This window comes from Emydura macquarii, unplaced genomic scaffold (genome assembly GCF_026122565.2).
Source record: "Emydura macquarii macquarii isolate MOO-44397 ecotype Brisbane River unplaced genomic scaffold, CSIRO-AGI_Emac_v2 contig_1876, whole genome shotgun sequence".
NCBI lineage: Eukaryota > Metazoa > Chordata > Testudines > Chelidae > Emydura > Emydura macquarii.
The window spans coordinates 5,014,901-5,041,603 of NW_027132013.1; the positions used below are offsets into that span (position 1 = coordinate 5,014,901).

At 46.7% G+C, this 26,703-nt stretch overlaps 1 protein-coding gene across 2 annotated transcripts in view; it reads right to left on the reverse strand.

The window, feature by feature from the left end:
- ABTB2 (ankyrin repeat and BTB domain containing 2) overlaps window positions 1-26,703 on the reverse strand; it is a 195,512-nt gene that overhangs the window by 53,822 nt on the left and 114,987 nt on the right. For both annotated transcript variants that reach the window (XM_067557543.1, XM_067557544.1), the window contains exons 2-3: window positions 22,919-23,065; window positions 19,904-20,114 (exon numbers count right to left, since the gene is read on the reverse strand). In XM_067557543.1, the coding sequence (XP_067413644.1) occupies window positions 19,904-20,114; window positions 22,919-23,065 (358 nt within the window). The remainder of the gene's footprint in view (window positions 1-19,903; window positions 20,115-22,918; window positions 23,066-26,703) is intronic.

The following is a 26,703-nucleotide window of genomic DNA, read 5'->3' on the forward strand; positions in this document are numbered from 1 at the left end:
TGCTTAAACAATGACCATACTAAATAAAGGACACAGTTTGAGTCTTTCCAGACAGGTGCCCCTCAGCAGTAGTGACTAGCAAGTTGCTTTGGCTTCCTCTTTGATTGTTAACAACATCTTCCTAACAAAGGAGGAGGCTAACAGCTAAGCTGTTCTGAAGAGTGAACGTGACTGGGTATATTTTATGACAAATAGTCGCTGCCACCACCTCTCTATTTGGCCCTGCAGAGATTAGAAACTGAACTCCCACTGGGGTAATCCTGGATATTCACAGCAAGTGTTTTTAAAAGGAGGCCTGGCAATTTGTGCTTTACAGTTCCTTATTCATGACTGTGTGCTGCTGTAACTTGATAGTGGATTATTAAACCAAAATATACCATTTTCATCAAATGCTACTGTAAATGTCAGGTTGAATATTTAAAAAAAGGATATCTGCTCTGCAAGACAAATCCCAATCAAATGAGTTACATGTCTGAGCAGATTCAAATCTCTTTTGTGGATTATTCTGGGAAGAAATCACGTTCTGTTGATGGAATATGTGCAAATCTACCATATTTGCTGAAAGGGGAAAGAGATTGAGTGAGCCACATTCTGCTCTCAGTCCCATTAGTGTGAATCTGGAGTAACACCACTGAAATTAATGGAATTGCTCGGCTGTAAATTACAGCAGGACATGATCCAGTGGTAGCTCTGTAACTCAGATTCTCTCTTAGGCTATATTTACACTACAACTTTTGACAGTATAATTTATGTTGCTCAAGGGCGTGAAAAAAAATATCCTCCTGTGTGACATCGGCACTTCTGTTGGCGAGACTTGTGTGGACAATGCTATGTTGGCAGGAGAGCTCTTTGGGGGTGGTGAGACCTCATCTGGAATACTGTGTGCAGTTCTGGTCCCCCAGGTTTAAGAAAGATGAAACTGGAACAGGTGCAGAGAAGGGCTATTAGGATGATGCACAGAATGAAAAACCCGCCTTATGAGGTTGGCTTGTTTAGCCTACCCAAAAGAAGGTTGAAGGGAAATATGATTGCTCTCTATAAGTACATCAGAGAAATAAACCAGGGAGGGAGAGGAATTATTTAAGTTCAGCGCCAATGTGGACACAAGAACTAATGGATATAAGCTGGCCATCAGGAAGCTTACACTTGAAATTAGACGCAGGTTTCTAAACATCAGAGGAGTGAAGTTCTGGAACAGCCTTCCAAGGGGAGCAGTGGGGGCAAGAAACCTAGCTGGCTTCAAGACTGAGCTTGATAAATTTATGGAGGGGATGGTATGATGGGACAACCTAGTTTGGCAATTGACTGATCTTTGACTACTGGTGGTAGATATGTCAATAGACTGTGAAGGGATGTTAAACGGGCTGGGTTCTGAGGTATTACAGAGAATTCTCTCTCGAGTATCTGGCTGGTGAGTCTTGCCCATACGCTCAGGGTTTAACTGATCACCATATCTGGTATCGGAAAGGAATTTTCCCCCATGGCAGATTGGAAAAGGCTCTGGAGGTTTTTCACCTTTCTCTGTAGCATGGGGCACAGCTCACTTGATGGTGGATTCTCTGTACCTTAAAGTCTTTAAACCATGATTTGAGGACTTTAATAACTCAGTCATAGGTTAGACTGGCTGAGTGAGGTTCTGCAGCCTGTGTTGTGCAGGAGGTTGGACTAGATGATCATATTGGTCCCTTCTTACCTTAGAGTCTATGAGTCTATAATTATGTCAATGGGAGAGCTCTCTCAGCTACATGAGAGATCTTACGGTGGCGTAGCCCATTGGTACAGCTGTGCTGCTGTAAACTCTCTAGTGTAGACATGGCCTTGGATGTTCCTTTACTGCATTAGGAAGCATAGCTTAGTGGTTAGAGATCAGGACGGGGAGGTAGGAGATACAAGTCTGCAGCAGAGCTAGAAGTAAGAACTTGTATGTCACCTTCAGCAAATCACTTACCTCTCCATCACAGATTCCAGTAACTGAGTGCCCAAGTTACATGGTCAAATTGAGGGCTCAATTTTTATCACCCATTCTTATCTTGAATAGTACTGTACAAGTCATTCTGGAGTTATCAATGGGACTACTTGGATAGGGCCAGACTGCAATATTCTTATGTACACTGAGTAGCACCTTATTCTACAAGTAACCCCATTGATGTCAATGAAACTGCTGATGGCTCAAGGTACTATTCAACATGATTAAGAATATCACAGTCTGGACCATAGTACAGTACTACTCCAGGCAAGCAACTCAAATCAGGCCCCAAGCAATTCTCTATCTACTTATTTTATGCCTCACATACATAATATGTAATAATTTCCAGAGAGAATTCACTGATGTTCCATGCAGTGTCATGGTAACCATGCCTCTAAATTCATCATGCAAATACAACAGCTAAGCTTGTACAAAAAAAAAATCTGTCCCATAAATTAACAAAACCAAACCTAACAAAAAGCCTAACTAAAAATCCATCATCTTCTAGGACCTGAATGAAATCAACTCTCTGAAAGTCCTATGCATTTCTTTTTTTTTACAATATTGTATATTTATTGGGCATAACCAAGTAGTTTCACATGCCTGAAAAATACATGGCTACAGGTACCCTTGAGCTGAGACTAGATTTGGATATAAATCAACATAAGGCATAAAACAAGATGCTATTTCCCAATCAGAAAGAGAAAGACTGAACTTCAGAGTGAACTATGAGATGATACACCCATAAAGCCAGTTTCAAAGTGAAATAATAGCAAGTTTCTCAGGTGCTTGATGAGGCAGGCATAGAGAGAACAGAAAGATCTCAAGACCATCAGACAAGAGATCTCAGAATGTAATTTTATTGCCAGCAGTTTCAGAAAGATAGCTCACTGAGTTGAATGTATTGAATTCTGTTCTAGATGGGGTGCAGTGAGCAACCAGACAGGGCTGTAAAATAAGAATTTGGACACAAGTATCTCTGACCTGCATTAGGGAGGAATGTTCCAAGGAGATCCAAGAGACAGCTTGTGGCTCAGCAACTGCACTAAACAAAACTTTATGAGCCCAGAGTACTTCTCTAGAAGTACTGCTACTGAGGCCAGGTCTATAAACGTACATAAGTAGAACTACGTCAACTACATCGCTTGGGAAGGGTGGAGGTGGGCTGAAAAAAATCCACCCCCTTGAGTGGACGCAATTATACCAACCTAACCCCCGGCATTGACATCTATGTCTATGTGGAGGGCTTCTCACATCAACATAGCTATCGCATTTCGCAGAGGTGGATTAACTACGCCAATAAGAGACGCTCTCCACGTAGCAGCATCTTCGCTGAAGTACAACAGCAGCACAGCTGCACTACTGCAGTGTTTATAAGGTCGATCTGCCCTGAAGGGGTGGGGTAGAAAGCCTTATGATAACTGTTCAGGAAGGACAGGCAGGGGGCGAAAGGGTGGAGGAGTTGCACTGTATGTAAGAGAGCACTATGATTGCTCTGAGCTCCAGTATGAAACTGGAGATAAGCCAGTTGAGAGTCTCTGGGTTAAACTTAGAAGCCAGAACAATAAGGGTGAAGTCATGGTGGGTGTCTGTTATAGACCACCAGACCAGGAGGACGAGGTAGATGAGGTTTTCTTCAGACAACTAGGGAAAGTTTCCACTTCCCTGGTTCTCATGGGGGACTTCAATCACCCTGACATCTGTTGGAAGAGCAATACAGCACAGCACAGACAATCCAGGAAGTTTTTGGAAAGTGTTGCGGACAACTTCCCGGTGCAAGTGCTGAAGCAACCAACTAGGGGCCGTGCTCCTCTTGACCTGCTGCTCACAAACAGGGAAGATTTGGTAGGGGAAGTAGAAGTGGGTGGTAACCTGGGCAGCAGTGACCATGAGATGGTTGAGTTCAGGATCCTGACAAAAGGAAGAAAGGAGAACAGCAGGATACGGACCATGGACTTCAGAAAAGCAGACTTTGACGCCCTCAGGGAGTTAATGGGCAGGATCCCTTGAGAGGCTAATATGAGGGGGAAAGGAATCCAAGAGAGCTGGCTGTATTTTAAAGAAACCTTATTGAGGGTGCAGGAACAAACCATCCCAATGCACAGAAAGAATAGAGTGTGGCTTAACAAAGAAGTCTTTGGTGAACTTAAACACAAAAAAGAAGCTTATAAGAAGTGGAAGCTTGGTCAGATGACTAGGGAGGATCATAAAAATATTGCTTGAACATGCAGGAATGAAATCAGGAAGGCCAAAGCACAACTGGAGTTGCAACTAGGGGAACAAGAAGGGTTTCTACAGGTATGTTACCAACAAGAAGATGATTAGGGAAAGTGTGGGTCCCTTAGAGAATGGGGAAGGCAACCTAGTGACAGAGAATGTGGAGATGTGAGATACTCAATGCCTTTTTTGCCTCTGTCTTCACAGACATGGTCAGCTCCCAGACTACTGCACTGGGCAACACAGAATGGGGAGGAGGTGAACATCCCTCAGTGCTGAAGGAACAGGTTCAGGACTATTTAGAAAGATTGGACATACATAAGTCTATGGGGCCAGATGCAATGCATCCAAGGATGCTGAGGGAGTTGGCTGATGTGATTTTAGAGCCATTGGCTATTATCTTTGAAAGCTCGTGGCAATTGGGGGAGGTCCCTGATGATTGGAAAAAGACAAATATAGGGCCCATCTTCAAGAAAGGGAAGAAAGAGGATCCAGGGAACTACAGACTGGTCAGCCTCACCTCAATCCCTGGAAAAATCATGGAGCAGGTCCTCAAGGAATCCGTTTTAAGACACTTGGAAGAGAGGAAGGTGATCAGGAACAGTCAACATGGATTCACCAAAGGCAAGTCATGCCTGACCAACCTGATTGCCTTCTGTGAAGAGGTGACTGGCTCTGTGGATGTGGGGAAAGCGATGGAAGTGATATAACTTGTCTTTAGCAAAGCTTTTGATACGATCTCTCACAGTATTCTTATCAACAAGTTAAAGAAGTATGGGTTGGATGAATGGACTATAAAATGGATAGAGAGCTGGCTAGAGCATAGGGCTCAACAGGTAGTGATCAATGGCTCCATGTCTAGCTGACAGCTGGTCACAAGTGAAGTGCCCCAGGGGTCGGTTCTGGGGCTGGTTTTGTTCAACACCTTCATTAATGATCTGGAGGATGGGGTAGATTGCACCCTCAGCAAGTTTGCAGATGACACTACGCAAGGGGGAGTGGTAGATACCTTGGAAGGTAGGGATAGGATACAGAGTGACCTAGACAAATTGGACGATCGGGCCAAAAGAAATCTGATGAGGTTCAACAAGGACAAGTGCAGAGTCCTGCACTTAGGACGGAAGAATCTCATGCACAGCTACAGACGGGGGACTAACGAGCTAGGCAGCAGTTCTGCAGAAAAGGACCTGGGGATTACAGTGGATAAGAAGCTGGATATGAGTCAGCAGCATACCCTGGTTGCCAAGAAGGCTAATAGCATATTGGGCTGCATTAGTAGAAGCATTGCCAGCAGACCGAGGGAAGTGATTATTCCCCTCTATTCGGCATTGGTGAGGCCGCATTTGGAGTATTGTGTCCAGTTTTGGGCCCCTCACTACAAAAAGGATGTGGACAAGTTGGAGAGAGTCCAGCGGAGGGTAATGAAAATGATTAAAGGGCTGGAGCACAAGACTTATGAGGATAGACTGAGGGAACTAGGCTTGTTTAGTCTGCAAAAGAGAAGGGGGGGGGGGATTTGATAACAGCCTTTAACTACCTGAAAGGAGGTTCCAGGGAGGATGGAGCTAGGCTGTTCTCAATGGTAGTAGATGACAGAACAAGGAGCAAAGGCCTCAAGTTGCAGTGGGGGAGGTCTAGTTTGGATATTAGCAAAAGGTTTTTCACTAGCAGGGTGGTGAAGCACTGGAATGGGTTACCTAGGGAGGTGGTGGAATCTCCATCTTTAGAGGTTTTTAAGCTGTGGCTTGACAAAGCCCTGGCTGGGATGATTTAGCTGAGGTTAGTCCTGCTTTGAGCAAGGGATTGGACTAGATGACCTCCTGAAGTCCTTTCCAACCCTAATCTTCTATGATTCTATAATAGTTGAGCATCTGGAAATATCCACCTGAAGAATAAGTTTGTCCTGAAAAAACCTTTACTAGTTTGAGAGATAGTGACACTTGTTAGAGTCCTTGAAAATGCATCCCCAAAACAAATACACACTGGCCAGAGCAGCAGAATCAGAAAATCCACTCCAACAACGGTCATCAAGGAAGGGAAGTGTTCTGTAGCGGTTAGTCAGGGCTCCTGGGTTCTCCTTCTAGTTCTGCCAGTGGATTGCCAGGTAACAATGGCAAGTGACAGGATCTCTTTGAGGCAAGTCATGTTAATAAATGAGGACATTCAGTTAATAACAGATTTTTAAGGCCAGAAGGGACAACTGATCCTCCAGTTATAACAGGCCATAAAATTTCACCTGCATCAAGCCTGTAACTTAAAATATTTAGAATGCAGTCACACTCTTATTGGCTAGATATCTTCTATACACAGAGGAAGAGATCATCTGCCAAGTACGTAAGGGACTGAGAGGCTTAATTAACATCGGTGAAGTGCTTAGGTGAGGTGAAATGAGGTGAAAGGGGTGCGTAAGAGCAAAAGTATTATTTTTAATTTAGTTTCAAAAAGCAAAATGAGAAGATTTTCCAGGTGAGTATCTTAAAATGACAGGAGTAGCCATGCTGGGACACTGTATCTTATTCTGTGCAATGCTGGATGCTTCATAGGAAGGTGTAAATTCCTCATTAAGCACTTCAACATGCAGTGCTGTCCAGTGGGGGAAGTCTTCTCCCTTTAGCTAGCACGGGTTAACAAGAGCAGTGAAGATGTGGTGGCACAGGCTTCAGCATCGGCTGGTCACCCCAATACAAGCCCACCGGGGACACTGGGTGCCTACTAGGGTTGCTGGCCCATTTCTGAAGTCCATGCCACCGCATTTTCACTGCTGCTGTTACCTGTGCTAGCTAGATTAACGAAAGACGTACACAAACTGTGATTGCCATGAGCTGACCCCCAAATCTGAGCAAACATCAATTTTAGGGATGTCTGGACTGCGGTTTGAATGTGGATCTGGACTCAATGACCTGGGCCCATCCCTGGTTTCTCTCCTAGCTAGCGAGACCTTGGCTCCTGCACTTTGTCAAATAAATGTCCAGTTCTCTATTTAGTAACAAGCTAAGCTATTCATCTCAATATTTATGTGACATTTAACCCTGAGAGAAGGTAGTGCCATAAAGTGCTAGTGCCTTGTCTCTGGGTTTTAGCAGCATTAGCATTGCTACATTTCATTGCAGGCATTGCTGCACATACTCCATGCAGCAGAAGGCACAGAAGGAAGACAGCTAGTCCCAACTGGTCATCCTCTCTCCAGCTGCCTGGCAAACCACAGTATGTATTGGGAGGCAACAGACTATGACAAGAATGTCTACACATTTCTCCAGCTTGGCCCTTTTGGCAACTGAGGCTTGAATGTTATTCATAGCCCTTGGAGCCTATGAGGTAACAGATGGGAGAGATCCTCTCTGAAGTAGGAAATTCTTAGGTCACTTTTGAAGCTGGTATATAGAGCAGCTACCCAGCTCAAGGCAGAAAGAGCATCAGCCATTCTGGAGTTTCAGTGCATCTGGGGGTGGAAGGATTGTTTGACTGATACCAGCCTGGTTGGCATTCGCTTCACAAACAGCTTCCCATGAGTGAATGGCCAAATCTGACAGAAGTATTCTGAAGGCCTCCAATGCCCAGCAGTCAGAACAACACTTTCTCTTGTTCCTATGAGCTGGGCCCCTGTGTACTCGTGGATGGCTTTTTGCAGTGTTCACAGCTTTTCCAGCCTAGAACAGTCAGTTTCCATCAAGCTGCCAAATCCTGAATTTTTATTGCTGGCTGAATGGTGCCTTCTTCATCAGCTCTAGAATAAAACTGCTACTGGCTTTCACTGAGAGATTCAAATGGGTGCAGAGACCATGAGCCTCTGTCAATACAGGTCATTTTATACTCACCGTCATTCAGAATAAAATAACCCATTACATACTGTCTGCAAAGCATGACACGTCTGCAATCTGGACAGTTCATAAAGCTCTGACAACACTGGCTCCACTGACTGTGATGATAGACAGGACTAGAATTTCTTTTAAAATATCCCAAAGTGCTTTACGAAGCAATGCTATCAACTGACGATCACTGCTGAAAAACTATGTCTTGGGCTTAATAGGCTTACATATCACATTCCCACCTGAGGATCTCAAAGCATTTTACAAAAGGTGGGGAAATTATCATTATCCCCTTTTTACAAATAGAGAAGTTGACGCACAGGAAGAACATAAGAATGGCTAAACTGCGTCAGACCAATAGTCCACCTAGCCCAATATCCCACAGTGCCCAATGCCAGGTGCTTCACAGGGAATGAACAGAACAGATAATCACTAAGTGATCCATCCCTGGTTATCCATTCCCAGCTTTTGGCAATCAGAGACTAGGGATACCCAGAGCATGGAGTTGCATCCCTGACTATCTTGGCTAATAACCATTGATGGACCTATCTTCCATAACTTATTTAAATTCTTTTTTGAACGCAGTTACAGTTTTGACTTTCACAACATCCCCAGCAACAAGTTCCACAGGCTGATTGTGCACTGTGTTAAGAAGTATCTCCTTTTGTTTTAAACCTGCTGTCTATTAATTTCATTGGGCGGCCCCTAGTTCTTGTGTTATGTGAAGGAGTAAATGCACTTATTCACATTCTCCACACCTTCACGATTTTATAGACCATGATCATATCCCCTCTTAGTCATCTCTCTTCCAAGCTGAAAAATCCCTGTCTTTTTAATCTTGCCTCATACAGAAACTTAACTGACTTGCCCAAAGTCACACAACAAATCAGCAGCACAGCAGGGAACAGAATCCAAGTCTCTTGCATTCTCGTTCTTTTTTCTAAGTCCTAGATCATGATGTCTCTCCCACAGCAACCGTTGCAGGCATATAATGTTACTCAGAGCCTTAGACACCACATCCTCTTTTGGAGGTAACATGGTCAAGTGGTGAGGGGTCAGGACTGAGAGTGAAGTGAGACCCATGGTTTCTATTTCTGGCTCTGGCACAGGCCTGCTCTGAAACTTGGCCAAGTCAATTCACCTCTCTGTGAATCAGTTTCTCCATCTGTAAAATGGGGATAATGACACCTTTATTTGTACAGCACTTAGATATTATGGAATACTTATCTCTTCGATGATTGATAGCTATGGATGAAGAGATAAGTATTACTATTGTACTGACAGAGGAATCTTGGCCAGATATCAAGGTTATCTTCTACATCTTTGAAAAAACACCACAATATCTTTAAATTCCATCTGGAAAGCTAGCAGAAATTGGCAAAAGGCATCTTGGTTTAACATGGGATGGTCCTTCTCAATATGCAGTGACCCATAATCCCAGAACTGTCATAAACCCAACTTCTAGCATGGGACATGATCTCAGAATGTAGAGTCTTTGAGCCAGCGTTTCCTCAACAGTGGGTCCTGGGACGTGTCTAGGTGGGTTGCACGTTCCCCAGAAGCACTCAATGTCCTGTGTGCTTACATACCCTGGGCAGCAGCCTGGGGAGCATAATCCAGGCAGCATGGAGGAGGAACCTCTAGGTCACACACAGCGGAGACAGGCTGCTAGTTGTCTGCTCACCAGCTCTGGCTGCTTCCTCCATGCTGCTGCTGGCCAGAGTCCATTTTCACTTCCCCAGCAGGCAGGGGTATGGGGAGCAGCACCCAAGCAAGAGCAACAGCCTGGAGGAAGTGGCTGGAGCCAGTGAGCGGACAGTCAGCAGTCTGGTAGCCATCATGGCCCAACTGTGGAGAGAGAGGGGCATCAGCTGGGGCTGCAGGAAGGGGCAGGGCTGGAAGAGCCAAGCATGGGAAGAGAGGGAAAGGAGGGGCAGGAGGGCTGAGAAGGGGGAGCAAGGGTAATGGTGGGTTCCCCCCAAAAAAGACAAAATGCAGTTGGTGGATCACCTTAGGAAAAAGTTTGGGAACCACTGCTCTGAGCCATACTGACATCAGCAATGGGAAAAAACAGGGCAGGAGCAAGCCACACCTCTGTTTGTTCTTCACATTATGAAAATATGTTGGCTGCGGTGTGATCTTTGTGAAACCCAAGAGCTATCAGTGCTCGGTGCATATTCTTTTTTGCCACTGACTAAGGCAGATATGTTCTGCTGGGACACTCCGGAGCTCTGGCGCCCTCAGGCAATGGGAGGTTTGTTGCTATGCAAAGAGGTTTACTCACATCTCAGATCCTTGTCTACTGGGTTTGCCATGGTATTTAAAAGGTGTGGCACTTTGCAGATTGCAAAACACCTCCCCAGGTGTCTCATTTGGCACAATGCAGCAGACAGCGCTCTGCATGTGCAGAGGAAAGGCCAATATGGAGTTCAAAGTAAGTTATGTAACAAATATACTGTTATCAGCATGGACAATGTTCTAAGGCTTTTTACTTAAGTGACACTGCTGCCTGCGTTTTCTCTCTCATACTCAACCTCTTCACTGCTGCCTTCGGATAGGAATCAGAACACCACAGAGCCTGATCATCAGCCAACAGGCTTCCCCAGGTTTCAATGTGAAAATATACGCTGATAGGAGGCTCCTGCTTCTTGACAACCTGAAGAGAGGCTCCCATGCTTCTCTCACTCCGACATGGCTCTCACTATCCCTACCCCTTTATTTACCACCACCACTTTCAGTCTCATCAGTTTGGTTGATAAGGGAGTTACCATGGACGAGGTGAAGCTTGCATGTTCTTGTGAACAGAGGTGGCCTAAGTGTGTAGGCCACTTGCATGGGGATTCTCACACACATCTTGCAACTCTCCTTTATATGGGCATTCTCACACCCCCTCACATGCACATGAATTGCACACAGAATAAGTTGATCGTAGGGTGCTGAGTCTGCATGTGTCAGCAGCTCTGTGGTTTGGCAACTTCTTTTCAGCACCATTCTGACAGCCTAGACATGACAGCAGCCATCAGGGATGGTTTTAGGATAGTGAATTCTATACTCTCCCAATGTTAGAGGGAAGCACTAACTCCCTTCCAACCCTGATTTTGCTATGATTTTCATAGCATGCCCCTTCATAAGTGTAATGGGTGGCATAAAGCTGATTGACAAAGAGCTCATCTGACAAAGCAAATGGCTAATATGTTGTGAGCTTTCAGTGTGCAAAAAACAAATTCCCCCTGAAGTAAATAGGAGTTTTAGGTGCTCAGAGTATCTCAAAATCAGACCTGAGTTTACAAGACTAGGCCTGTAATGCCAGTAATCCTCACCCTCCTTGCTAAGTTTAGGGGTCTTTTTAAAATTCTGATAGATTTTGCATTGAGCCTGGAACCAAAGCACAAACAATTACAAAGGAGTTCAGCATTACTGTCCTGGTTCATGGATCATGATTGAGATTTTTCACTGGTGGGAAAAAAACAGTCCAGGTTTGCAGCACACATCAAAAGCATATTCCAGAGGGACCATAAAAGCACAATAGAGCAATGCAGAGTTTGCAGCTGATTTAGCACAGCTCAGTAAAGGATTAAAGCTTTGCCAAGTCAGAGTAGGTGAATCAATGCTTTCATCCATCACGCTGTGCCCCGGCACACTCACATGCAACCTCGATTTTCTTTTCCCTTTAGTTGGGAATGAATAAACAGACACGTACAAAGTATCCCCAGCAATATTTACTCCATTAGCCATATTAAACAACAAGGATTGAGGTCAATGGAGTAAGACACATACAAACATATCCTGGAACAAATTCCAAGTAGGGTTGGAAGTTAGTTGCTGTTGGTATATCTGGCATCTCTAGGGTTCCATCAAAATTTAAAGCCATTTGCTCAATCTGGTATATTCAGACTCATGGCTTCCCCCCCCCCAATGCCAACCTTTTGATTTTTTTTTAAATATCACTTTTAATTTCCTGTACACCTAAGTCTTGATCCAAAGTAAGTGATGGAAATATTCCAAAAACTTGCTGCTGCAGCATCCTCTATTGATTTAAAAATAAAAGACTTACAGCTTGAAGATAAATTTTGATATTTCATTCTCTAACACAGCTCTGGGGACCATGGAAGGGATGTATATGTGGAGAGGAAGTGAGAAACTGGGACTGCATTCATGTTTTAATCCACATCAAACTCTGATCAACTACCCACACTGGGTATATCTACACTGCAATGTAAGCCCAGGGCTAGTAGAACTCGAGTTAACAGACCCTGGGTTTGTTAACCTAGGGCTTGAGTGTCTACACTCATTTGTAATCCCAGGTTAGGAAAAAACAGGGTTACTTACCAGTAACTGTTGTTCTTTGAGATGTGTTGCTCATATCCATTCCAATATAGGTGTGTGCACACCCACAGTGCACAGTTCTCGGAACTTTTTTCCCTTTAGCTAGCTCCGTAGGGCTGGCTCTGGTGTGCTCCCTGGAGTGCCGCACCCATGCCGCAGCACATGAGGCACTGCCGGCCCTACGCACCCTCAGTCCCTTCTTTCTGCCAACTTCAACAGTGGGGACGGGGGGTGGGTGTGAAATGGATATGAGCAACACATCTCGAAGAACAACAGTTACTGGTAAGTAACCCTGTTTTCTATCTTCGAGTGATTGCTCATATCCATTCCAATATAGGTGATTAAATAGCCATACCTCGGAGGTGGGTAGGAGTTACCGGTGAGCTGCCCTCAGCACAGCTCTGCCAAATCCTACATCCTCTCTCGCCTGCTGAACAATGGCATAGTGGGACGTGAAGGTGTGGACCGACGACCAGGCGGCGTCTTTACAGATGTCCTGCAGGGGCACTCTCTCCAGAAAAGCCGCGGATGAGGTTTTAGCTCTGGGTGAATGCGCTGTGATGACACCTGGCAGCGGCACATTCGCCTGCTCCTAGCAGCACTTGATGCAGGATGTGATCCACGCGGAGATGTGCTGGGTGGAGACTGGTGATCCTTTCATCCAGTCCCCCACCCGCGATGAGGAGCTGCGCCAATTTCTGGAACGGCCGTGTCTTCGATGTGACAGGCCAGGGCTCGTCTCGCGTCTAGCGAAAGCCATCTCCAAACCCAGACCGCGCGGTTTGGGAAACACAGGGAGAGATCAATCGTGGTTACAACGAGGTTTGGAAACCAACCCAGGCTAGAGGGCCGGGCATGGCCTCCACTGCAGTTTATCCGTATAGAATAGTGTATAAGGGGGCTCCGAGGTCAAGGCCTTAAGTTTAGAGACCCCCCAAGCTGAAGTAATGGCCGCCCGGAAGGCTACCGTCCACGAAGCGCGGCAGAGGGCGTGAAGCCCTGGGTTGCAAAGGGGAGGCCCCTATGAGTCTCGAGAGGACCAGGCTGATATCCCCGGGAGGCACCGGGTTGCGGACCTGGGGATACCGCCTCTCCACCCTCTTGAGCACCCTGACCAACGTGGGATGGGAGAACGGGGATCTCCCCACTAGCGGGTGATGGAAGGCCAAAATCGCTGCCAAGTGGACTGTCAATGAGGCCAGCACCAGACCCTGGAGTACTCCAGGGTTGCCTGCGGAGGCAAGAGGCTGGTGGAATGCCCTGGGACTCCACCCTAGAGGTAAACCATGACCACTTAGTTTGATACATGACCTGTGTAGAAAGGATCCCTGCTGCCCAGCAGGAGTTGTGGGACCTACACCGAGCAGGCCCCCCTACCTCCATCAGCCACAGAGCCTCCAGGCTGTGAGCTGCTGGGAATCCAGGACCGGGTGCAACAGGCCACTGTGGTCCTAGGAGAGATGGTCATGCCACCTTGGGAGCCCCATGGGCAGGGCGAACAAAAGGTCCAGCAGCATGCTGAGCCAGTGCTGGCTCAGTCAGGCCTGAGCAGTGAATATGACATCCACCCTGCCTCTGTTTATGTTCAGTAAGACCTTTGGCAGGAGTGGAGTGGGCGGGAACGCATACCTGAGGGTCCCCGTCCCATTACTGAGGAACGTATCTGAAAGCAACCCAGTCTCAAGACCCTAGCACAAGCCGAGCCTTGGCACTGCACATTCCCAACCGACATGAACAGATCCGGTTGGGGGACACCCCACTTCTGGAGGATCGCAGTCACTATCCCTGAGTGCAGCGACCAGTCGTGGTGGGGTAGAAACGACGTGTTGAGGCGATCCGCCTCGTCGCTCTTCACCCCCATGAGGTGAGACGCAGTCCAGCAGAGTCGTGCCTCATGGCAAAGCCCCACGGACAGGTAGTTTCCTCGCAGAGAGGCCAGGAGGGTGCCCCTCCCTGCCTCTTCATGTGAAATGGCTGCAGTGTTGTCCGGCAGCGCCTGCACCACTCCGCCTGTCAGGGATCGGAGGAACAGCCTGCACGCTAGGCGAATGGCTCTCAGCTCCCCCATGGTGACCTGCAAGCGCTTTTCCTCCACTGACCAGAGCCCCTGAATGCTCAGGTTGGCACCCATCTGGGCTCCCATCCCACATACGAGCTGTCGGAACTTAAGGTGACCGACGGGATCAGTTCCTGAAGGGAACGCCCTTCCCTACTGTCCTGGGGAATCTCCACCAGTCCAGGGAGGCTAGGGCAGGTGGGGAACTGGACCACCCAGTTCAGTGAGTGTTTGCTCGGCACATATACCGAGGCCAACCATGCCTGAAGCGGCCTGTGTCTCAGGCGAGCTAGCCTCCCTACGTATGTGCAGGCTGGCTTGTGGCCTAACAGCAGCAGGCAGTGCCTGGCTGTTGTCGTGGAGTATCGGTGCAGCTGGGAGATGATAGAGACCAGCACCTGAAAACATGGCTGACGCAGGAAGGTTCTGGACTGGGGAGTGTCCAGGGTGGCCCCCAGGAACACTATGCATTTCACTGGGATCAGTGGACATCTGTTCATTCATGAGCAGACCCAGCCTGCTGCATGTGGAGCAGTGTAAGTCGCGCTGACCTGCACTGGGAACCTGGACCTACCCCCATCAACCAATCGACCAGGAAGGGAAAGATTTGCACACCCTTTCGCCTGAGGTGGGCCGCCATTACTGCCACGCAAGTTGTGAACACCCTTGGAGCCGAAGATAGGCCAAGGGGAGGCTGTAAATTGGTAGTAGGAGCCAGCCCCTGGTGGCTCCGGAGGATGGACCCATGAAAGTATGCGTCCTTGTAGGGCGAGGGCGGCATACTAGACTTCTGGATCCAGGCATTCTGGATAGATTGCTGCACCTCCTGGATGGGCCTGATGGTTGCAGCCATGAGCACTTCCTCTTGGAACTTGCAGACTGTACCCCTACTAGCACTTTTGTCACCTGTTTGGACACCTTGAGGGGGCATCGGCTGTTCTGACGACTGCCCCCCCCGTGGGACCCGAGCAGCCACACAGGCGGTTGTCCAAGGTCCCGGGTGCCCTGCCCACGCTGGGGACCGTGCTTCCGCTGCCTACTGCTGAGGGGAGCTTCAAAGAGCCCCTCAGCCTTGTGGAGAGCTGCAGCACGACGTGGAGTCTCGGTGCCATGTGGACCCCGGTGCCGCGGGGAACTGCGTTGCCATTGCAAGTTCCGGCCCCTCTTGGGGCTGCGGTGCTGGTAGAGCCCCACTGCTGCGGGAGCCCCGATGCCTTCGGGAGCTCCGGCCCGGCTTTTCTTTTTTTTTTTTTGTGGCTGCGGTACCGCGGGAGTGCCGCAGCCGCTGGGAGCTCCGGCCCCGCTTGGGGGTGCGGAGCCAGCTGGAGTCCCACTGCCACGGGGGGCTCCAGCCTTGCCTGGGGCAGCGGAGCTGGCGGGAGCCACGCTGCCGTCGGGGGCTCCAGCCCCACTTGGGGGTGCGGAGCCGGCTGGAGTCCCACTGCTGCCAGGGGCTCCAGCACCACCACTGGCGGTCTGGTACCCAAAGAGCCCCGCACCATCACTGGGGGTCTGGTGCCGGGAGAGCCCTGCACCGCCGATGGGGGTCCAGTGCTGGGGGAGCCCCGCTGCCACCGAAGGGGGTCTGGTGCCGACCTGCTGGGGGAGCATCCTCGCTGTACCCCTGGTGGCTGCCTGGTGGGAGATCTTCCTCCCCGTACCGGGGATCTCCACCGCCCTTTGGGGGGACCCACGCGGGCTTGCCCCGGGACCCTAGCCCCTTCTCCCTCGGCGGGGGGGGGAGGAGGGGTGTGTGTGGGACGGAGGTGGCATAGGCCAGCCAATAAGGCTCATGCCGCCATCCTCCCCGTTGGCAGGGGCACTCTCCCACTCCGAAGAGTCGGGGGTGGACCCCTGCACAGAGATGCAGACCCGGAGGGGACTCAACGGGTCGTGGCTGGTGCATCTCTGCCCTCGACCCTGCCCGTACGCATGGCTCAGGGGAGTGTCCGCGCTCTATGCGCTCTCCTCGTCGTCGGCACCGAGGATGCTGCTCCGTGCTGAGTGGAATCCGGTGCCGACGGAGCGCACCGAGAGAGAGCAGGACGACCTGGACACAGAGCGGAGCGCTGCCATAGGAGCGAGGCTTTAAACCTGATCTCTCCGCTCTGCTCACTGTTTAAAAGCCTTGCATATCTTACTCTTGTCTGCTCTCCCCCCAGGCACTTAAGGTACCGAGTGGGAGGGAGGACAGAGGGGATTAAACCCAGGAGGCCGGGACATAGCCCGGCCACCTTAAGTCCGTCAGGGACTTCTTCCTAAGCTACAACACTTAACAACTACTTAAACTAACTAGGTACTTTGATTAACAAAGAGATCAAAGAAGGGGAATGGCACTTGCAGAGAGCAAGTGCTAGCTCCATCTGACCGTCACGGGCGGAAAGAAGAGACTGAGGGGGCGTAGGGCCAGCAGTGCCTTATGTGCTGCGGCATGGGCGCGGCACTCCAGGGGCCACCAGAGCCGGCCCTACGGGGTCTGCTAAGGGGAAAAAAGTTCCGGGAACCGTGCACTGTGGGCGTTCACACACCTATATTGGAATGGACATGAGCAATCACTCGAAGATAGAACTGTTGAATCCTGGATCCCAACCTGGTGCTCCAGTGTCTACACTGCATTATGCGGGCCTAAGTTCAACCTTTCATGTCACAGACTTCCTAAAATGTGGCCAGGCTAGCCCTCTGTTCATGGTGTGGTGTGGGAAAACTTGACTGTCCACCAAACTGGACTGTCCAGAGGCCAAAGAAAATCAGTCCATGGAATTATGCAATACTTTTGACAGACTCCCAGATCACAAGTCCAGAGGGGCTACATCTATGCTGCATAGCAATAAGACTTGAACCCTGAGTTTCTGCTTGACTCAGGCTCAGACCCTCCATCCCCTATGGGGTCTTGGGACCTGGGTCCAAGCCCTCAGTTAGCACGATATGTGTGTAGACGGAAGGGGAGTTAGGCCTGAGCTTCAGTTCAAACCCAGGGCTTACTCACTGTCTGCAACAGGGAAAACAAGTGGTCACTGTAGTAGCATCATGCTGAGCTGTACTGAAAATAAATAAAACATATAATAGAGAGAGAACTTTTTCTACATTTTCTGATCCAATAAGAGACCAATCCTGCAAGGTGCTTAGTGGTCTCAACTCCTACTGACTACAGCAGGCATTGAAGGAGCTCAGCACCTCATAGGATCACACCCCATAAAAGCTCTTTTGTTCTCTTGCACAGCATGCATCACAATGCACAAAATACAGTCTGCTACAGCCTTCCTTTGGATAGGGGTGACTGTGTCTAAGTGTCCGAGCTACAGTGTTGACCAGGTGTAATTCAAAGCTCAGATAAAACATACACACTCTAGTCTTAATGGAGCTAGCATGCTAAGAATAGCAGTGTAGCCACAAAGATGTGAAGAGCGGCATGGACTATCTGCCTCAAGTACAATCCAATCAGAGACTGTAGGTAAGTACTTGGGCAGCTACCCTGGGCTGCCACCTGTGCTGCTGCAGCAGCCACACTGCTATTTTCAGCTTGCTATGAAAGCTACAACTACCCGTGCTGGAGATTACACATCAAGCTGTAGCGTAGACGTACTCTGTGTGAGACCTTTTAAGATTAGTAGGACAAACAGTGTAGCCAACTTTGCAGTTATCACATTTGCATCCCTTTCTCTATTTTAACCAAGTAACTTCTTTTTAAAATCTATCTAGCCACAACAACTTAAAATAAAATCTTCTGCATTCCTTTCTTGTTTCCCTTATGTCTATCACAAGCTCACACTGGTTCTCTCCAGTTGCTTCTACAGTCTTTCCCACAAGACATATATGTTTAAGGTTGTAGTTTCTTCTGGAGGAAAATCGGGCATCAGTAAAGGGAGAATTACTATTTTCAAATATAATAGCACGCCAATCAAATGGCAATTAAGCAAAGTTGGGTATAAAGGCAGCTTGGGCAGAAAGGGAGCTGTGTGAGCAGCTGGAGAATTTGCTGGCTGTCTTGGCCTCTGATAAGAATCCGTTCTTGAGGCAGGGTTGCTCCTTGGGAACCAGTCCCTGGTTGGGCTAAGATGCATAAAAGAAGAGATTGCCCTGCATGCTGTTGGACCACCTCATCCCAAGACTGGTGTATGTGTGCAAATAAAGCAAGTTACACTTAGATTATATCCAGATTCCACATCACCAATATCTCTTCCACGGGAGAGCTGACCTACAAGGCCCTGGATATCTGCTGCCACTCAGCACAGGGGTGACTCTAGGGTCAGCAGAGGATCAATGTTGGAATAAGAAGCCACAGTATTACTAAAGCTGTGGCAGATATCATCCTTTCTCCTGCTCCTGTGCCCGACAGATGACCTGTGTTTTCGTTTTGAGAATGTGGCCACCTTGCATGGGAGCTAGAATCTAACAACTTGCAACCCTATGATGCTTCTCAACCACAGCCTGCTCTCAAAAGGGGCAAGGAGAGATGCTGTGTGCCTGACTTCCTGCCAGGCTGACAATGAACGGCACAGTAGAAGGCACACTAACATATCCTGGATGCAGCTAGGTTCAGAAACTGGAATTCCTGTTCCATGGGACATTCAGAAATTAAAAATAAAATAATAATTCCAAAACAGAACAAAAATGAAATTTCAACAGTGCTTGTGGAATGTGAATACCAAAGTTTTGTTTTTCTGAATAGCCAGGAGACTGGAAGCCTCAACTCTGGGGCAGTCCATATGGTGATCTGCCCCAGAACCAGGGACTCTGGGAACCAGGACACCGGAAGCCCTAAAGGTCCAGGATGGCAAAGAGCTGCAAGCCTAAGAGATGGGCTCCCAGGTTCCCCATCAGCAAGCCAGCAGGAACCCAGGCAGATTTTGAAACATGGCTGCTAGGCAGGTTTCTGTCAGAATGTAGTCGAAAATCAGTACGTGCCCAGAGAACATTTTAATTTAGACAAATCAACATTTTCCAGTTAAAAAATATTCCACTGGAAAATTTCCAAGCAGCTCTAATAATGGGAGTACTTGCAGAGTCAGGTATTTGCCTGGCACAAGTCATGGTGGCCCTGTGTGTTTTTATTTGGGGATTGGCTTCTTGTGTAAGTTTCCCACGTACTAGACACATAGCAACAACTGAAATAAGCCCCAGAAGGGTGGTCATAAATCCCTTCCAAGCTCTCCACTGCAATCAACCTTTCTATTCCCAAGAATGAGGACATTAATCAGTGGTATTGAGAAGGTAATGTTTTCTTTAGTAAGGTCTTTACTGCTTTAGGCACTCCTGGCAATGTCCCTAAACAAGTCTTGCTGGCGATATACAATATATATCTTGCTTGGGAAAGACTGTCTGAGAAAGCAACTTGCTTCCTAGCTCCAGTTCTAACACTTTGTAAACTTGGCAAGGCTAATGACATACACTGGCTGGATGGCAGGAATAACATGCCTCATAGATAGCATCCTGCAAAACTGACTGCACTGCACATAAGCCCTGAGCTGCTCTGCAAAAAGAGGCCTTCTTGGCCTGGCTTTCTTACTGCTAATAGTTAACAGACTTCCCTACCGTTCATTGTTCAGGGTCATTCTTGGTGGATCCAGGTTGGGGTTCTCCATGGACTCCATCTGAGGACAGCGTAGGAAGTAGTAGAGGGTGTGGAGGGCGTCAGGGGACCAGGTGATGGGCTGCTGTTGCCTGGTTTGCCGGACAGGGCTCATGCTGGGGCGGAGGGTGTTCAAACATTGCATGTGGTGCATTGCTCGTGATACCAAGTCACCTGCACAAAAGGGAACAGGAAAAGCATTTCTGAATGTTCATTCAGACTCACATGTTTGGCAACTGAGAGAAATCTTCTATGTGCGTAAATTATTATTTACCCACTAAGCCAATATGCCATTTTATAGTTTATTGCAATGAAAATTTAATTTTCTTTTAAATTCATAGCTATTAGTTAGACAATGGTAGAATTAAACTTCTATCTAGGTTGTGATACTTGCCTGTCACCCGGGGATCGGTGGGATGCCTTTACATTGTTTTTCTTTGTTATTTTAATGCTGGCTTTTTTTTAAACAAACAAACAAACAAAAAAAATCCTTTCCTGCTGAAGTCACATCTATAGGCTTCTTGCCTGCCTTTGGCTAATGAAATCCACATTGGAAAATCCTCCGTCAGCACTGGATTGGGAATTTATGCAAGGGGACAGAGGCAGCATCCATGTAGGTTGATTGTTTTGGTTCTCCCTGTCCTCTACATATTATAAGGCCAGACCAGTTCCCTACAATGGAACCATGTGATCCCACCTAACTAGTCCTCAAGTTCCAACTGTCTGCCCAGGTTCTTCTGACAGGGAAAGAGAGGAGAGGGAAAGCCTCTGTCCTAATTGGAAGTGCCTTCTTGTTGGTGTCTGCTACTCTTATCCTGCTCATTGTTCTTTAGCTGTAGACTGCTTCCAAGGAGTAAAAAGATCCATCAGCCCTTATATTTCTATCACTCTGCTTTTCACAGATCTTCCTGATCCTTGAAAGGGTCCCAACCCAAGGAGAAAGCATCCAATATTCTCCCAGCTGCTCAGTCTTTAGTGATTCTGAACCCTTGTCAATCTTCCTGTGTGGATACATCAGAAGACTCCCTGACCATGCAGCTGGGAGGGGGAAAGCCTATGTTAGACAGCTGCTACAAAAAAACAAATAAAAAAGATATTAACCCTTCCCACTCAGAATAGGAAGAAGTTTCCAAAACTGCATATTCCCAAAAAGACGCCCAGAGCTGCTGTGAGTTAGCACTTGCAGAGAGCGTCTTTGGCTACATAAATCCCAAGTATTCTTCATCTGACACTTGCTTTAAACATACCACACCTTACGTTACAAACACTATAGCAGCCCGACAATAAAGGCCTCAAATGTTACAATTTACAGTAATTGTATTCCTGTACCACTAGTCTGAACCAGCAGTATAGAATACGATACATGCACAGGATCTATTTTTCCCTGGGAATCTTCTGTTGCTTTATGTTCTACAGTCCTCTAAAAATCCTCACAGGAAACGTCCCTCCATTGTATTCTATGGTTACAATGCTGGGAAAGGATGGAATTGAAATAGCCACCAACACCAAGCTGAGTCTGAGATGGCGCCGTGAATTTAGCCATACAAAATGTGAATTCAAACCTCCCCACTCCCTGACCCCCCTCCTCCCAGAGCAGTCCTTAGGATCAGGCTAGTCCATTTAGGTCTAACAACAAAGAAACCAAGTTTACTAAGCTGCCTCCAGCTGAATGCTTTAAGGATTGATATTACATAGCCTGGAGAAAACACACAGCTACTGTATGTCTGAGCATTATGCTGTTATTAGTGATTTAGATCGATGGGGTGTTAAAACCCTCACTTTGCAATGTGAAGCTGTTCCACTCATTTGTCGCATAGTAAATTCATTTTACAGGTAGACTCCAGAGAGAAAAAACCTCCTAATGTCTCAGCTTTTCCATTCCTGCAGCTCCTGAATCTTTCCCTAAGATCCAAACTTTCTTACAAGAATTCTATGCATCTTCTAGCATCAGTGCTAACCCTAATCATGTGGGATTCCGAAAAGAAATGCATCTGGAATTCAAATTTTCAGCAAAGAATAACATCCCTCTACTCCTGCGTTCCCTCTCCCTACTCCTCTGGCAACCTCCAGACCATATTTTAAAATCAGTAGGTGACTATATCAGGAGATCCATTCACTAGAAGTAATGCCTAAGCTGGCTAAAGCAGGAACTAGGGAAGAGTGAAAGGAAGCCGCATTCAATCATGGGCCCGTCCTACAAATGCTCTCTTGTGTTCCAGAATAAATAGAGGTGTGTTAAAAAAATTTGGAAAACCTCAAATTAAACGCAAGTTGCAAAATAAATGGGGAAACCACTACCACAAGCTCCGGGCCTGGCGGGCCCCTGATGTTCATTAGCATTCAGATGATGGGGACTGGGAAAGTGGTGCCAGCAGAAATTTTGCAAGGAAAATGAGGCCAGGAAAACACAAATCATTTACTTAGTTTTAAAGGGGCATTGTCAAGTACTTTTTAGGACCAAAATCTGGGGCTTGTTAACAAAAAAAGAGGTTTACCAAATTTATTATAACAGAAGCATTTTCAGGGATTTTCCCCCTCCCCTTTTTATTTTTTAAATTAAAAAAAAAAAAAAAACCAACTACCCCTCCCCCAACATTCCCCTGAGGTGTCTGCAACCCAAACAGTACTAGTGCATGACAACTAGAAGATGAACTTGTGGCCATTTGACTGACTGATGTCACAATCTAGTGCTCCAATATTAGGCTGATGAAAGCCATGTAGGCACCTGGATAGAGAGAAATGGCTTATTTACCAGCACTGAAATCACTAAGAAAAAGAACGAAATGCTGGAAGAGGGACATTTTAGGCATAAATTAAGCACAAAACATCCTAATGGCATAATCTGATTTCCAGGAACGGTACCCTGAAACAATTACATTTTCCACAACCAATGCTGCTCATGTGGAAGGCAATGACTTCAATAAGCAGCAGGCCTTGTATTTTGTTTAAACAAACGATCAGTTACATCTGAAACTTACTTAGTTCTGAGATGCTTCCAACGCAAGTGGCCAAGAGAGACTGTTCTAAAGTGCGGAGTTCCAGCTGGGCATAAGCATCAGCTCGTCCATCATTGCTTATGGAGCCATCATTGTAAGGGCTGAAGTAGGCAGGCAGAGACAGCACACCTGGGGAGAGCAGAGAAGAGGTTATAAGTAAAATTGCAGGGGTAGGCGATAACTCCACTAGCCATGGATGGATGGAAATATTGAAAGCACAGTCTTCTGTTCGTAGTGGTGACTGGGGAATGCAATGGATGCTGCTCTCACAGCATTCAGAAGGTCTTTTGAGCCAATTGGTGCTGTTGATTGGCAGAAGCAGAGCAGCTGTGCTCTCTTTGGAGCAAATACAAAAACTGTTTGCAGCCTGCAAACGCTGGAAACAAACAGTTAAAATAAAATTACAATAAAAGCTTTGGCGAGTCTAAAGAAGCTTTTCAGGGTGTCTACACAGCAAAAAAAATCCCACAGCAGCAAGTCTCGGAGCTTGGGTCAACTGACTTGGGCTTACATTGCAGGGCCAAAAATAGCAGAATAGAAGCTCCAAGGCTCTTCTCTTCCCTTCCCTTCCCCCCCCCCTGCTGAGTTTCATAGCTGGGGCTCCCTTCTGAGCAGCATCTACACTGCTATTTTTAACCCGTGTGGCACAAGCCCAAGTCAATTGACCTAAAGTCACTGCTGTGGGGTTTTTGGGGTTTTTTGTTTTTGATATTTTCTTTGCTGTGTAACCTAAAATTATATGCAAAAATGTGGTTGTGTGCTCACAGGCTGAATTTGCACAGCTGTAATCAGACTACTAGATGCAATGACCTGATTTTTAGGGTTGGTGAGCATAATTGTCAAATCCAACTGAGGTGAAAAGGAACTGTACATTTTCAGCACCTCTGAAAACCAGGCCATTAATTAACATCTCATTTGGGCATCTGCAGGCAGTTTTGAATGCACAAGTTTAGGTTTTTATGTGTGTGAAAATTGGGGCATGTAAGATTACCTTTGGAAGGTGGGAGACTGATTTTGAAAAACTAGCCCATAAAAGCATTTATTTGCTTTTCTACAAATGACCCAACTAGAAAGTTTGATTGGAAACACTTCTCTCTGTCTCTGGCTGTTAAGTATGTTTCTAAAAACATTTCACCATCTTTACAAGAGCACTGATGTAAAATCACTAGTTTTGTCAATAATGCATGAGCAATTTCTATAGTGGTGATCAGAACCCACAATCTGCTTTGTGTATCACTTCACAGTTCTGCCTTTATCTGTAGCAAAACAGACCCAAATTGGATGAGAGTTTCATGTGACTGGAAGTGAAGGGTGTGAGTACTGTTTAAAGCTTGTCATAATGTCAGCAGACACTGAGCAAGTTTTCACTTGCAATTCAGTCATTGCAGTGGAATCCTGATGTGCAGCAGCTCTAGGGTGACCAGATAGCAAGTGTGAAGAATCAGGACGGGGTAGGGGTAATAGGAACCTATATAAGACAAAGCCTCGAATATCGGGACTGTCCCTATAAAATTGGGACATCTGGTCACCCTAAGCAGCTCCCATAAATCCACTCCTGGGTCCATCACAAAACTCTCTACCAATGTATCTCAGCCCAGACCTGCTGAATTCCTTGCAGACCTAGGACTCCATACACTTCTCTGCCAATGTACCCCAGTCTTGATCTGTGGCACCCTAAGCTATTCAGTCTTTGATCCTCATACAGCTCTGCCAATTCATTTCAATCCTGACATGCAATACCTTTACTGGTCCAGTCCTATGTGTGGTGAGTACTTCATTCTAACTCTGTAGCCTTCTCCTGTCATTTCAGTCCTGTGCAGATCATTGCCAATTAAACTGCGCCACATTGGGGGAGATCTTTGTTACTTTGTCCTGATGTTTTCTTTTGAAATGTTATCCAGAATTGATCTCTCCCTCCCTCTCCAATTCAGCAGGACATATCCTCTTCACATCCTGCTCTGTGGCACAGCCAACGATTGCATCAAGAACTTCCTGGACATTCCGAGGATAAGGGAATGATTTATCCTGCTGTGTCTCTGCACTGTACATCACTGTTAGCTAATGGAGAAAACCCTGCCAATGGTCTCTAATCTGAATAATTAGGAAGCTCGAGTTCTAAGAATTAATAGAAGCAATATACACAAACTGGAAGTGCTCTCTCACTACACTGAAGCCTCCTATACAGAGCCTGAGTCCACTTCCTTTTTCCATGTTAATCCTATGAAAGGACATTTTAAGACATATGGATTGAATTTACAGCAGTGGGAGAACGAAAATGGGCTGATTTGTTACAAGATTCAAATGGAGCACATAAATCTACAAAGGTGGAAACAGAAACTGGCAGTTACATTAATAAAACAGGGCAGGGCAAAAAAAAGCTTTTGGTGCAGATTCCCCCTACGCCCTTATAACCCAACAGTTTCAACTGAACGTTTGTTTGAATTACAAATAAAGATTTTGTAGAATGATTTAAGCTGGGCAGACAAATCAAGCAAATTGTCTCAGCTTTTCATGTTATGGTTTGGCTGTTGTTTGGGATAGATGGAAATAAAAGTGATTATTCACTGGGAAAAGTCGCTCATATCTGCCCACAAAGGATAGTAGTATTAGAGGGCAAAATATTTAAGGTGTAATTCTTCTGGTGGCTGGGAGAAAGGAATGCCTGTTATTTAAATGGGAGATGAGAATGGAATTAAGTCCTTAAGGCCTGATCCACAACCCAGTTGATGTCAGTGGGGGTGTTCCATTGATATCAATGGGTTTTGGATCCGGCCCTTAATGCACAGCAATTGCATTTATAAAGTGGGCTTCCTGTTAATTTAGCAGTGTGTGCGTTTTTCACCATTGAAGGGTACTGAGTCCCTGACAGTCTCCTGAGAATCATCCCGCTTTCCCCTGTTGTAGCGTTTCCTTTCTGCCAGGCTCCACAGCATAATAGCCATCCTTCTGAAAGAGGACTGGATAGAGCTTCCTCACAGAGCACATCAGCACCATTCCTTAACTGGCCAGAGTAACATTTTATTCTCCCAGCAAGCAACAAGCTTGCTAGCATCTGAAACATTTTGTGGCCTGGGTGATGGAAGCAAAAGTCCAGAAGCTAACTTCAGCCTTTGCTGTAAACCACTGCAATTCCATTGACACGAATCTCCTTTAGCAGTTAGCAATATAGGGCCTGTGATACGTACGTGAGCAATTTTTATTCTCCTCACCAGAGAGCTGTGCATACATGTAAAATGCAGTCTTCTTTCAGAAGGGTCATATTTTTACTCATTACTGCACACTCACTGCATGCTTTGTTGGAGTGGAGAGGGTCCTGTGAAAGAGCACTTTTGCGCACAACTTTTTAAGAGACTAACAGAAGTTACTGACCGGGCAGCAAGAGTTCAATATACACCACAGCTTGTTTACAGCCTACTTTACTGTGCTAATTTTGTTACTATTTCTGTAGTCCCCATCACTTCCTGAGACGTAGGGAACTACCATTAGCCCCAGTTTGCAAATGAGAAATTGAACCACAAAGAGATTTGTAGTCACACTGAGTTCATTGGCATTGGACTCACGTAACTGGGAGCCAAATTTGCTCTTGTATCTTTTAACCTACAAGAGTCAAACGTGGTTTTCATGATGGATAAAGACAACTGCATTGCAACACGCTATTCTGACTGCAGGTATCAGTTCTGTTCTGTAGCACAGATGACAACACACTCCCACCCAGAAACGAAATAATTTTTTGAAATGGTGTTAATCTGTCAAAAAAAAGAGAAGAA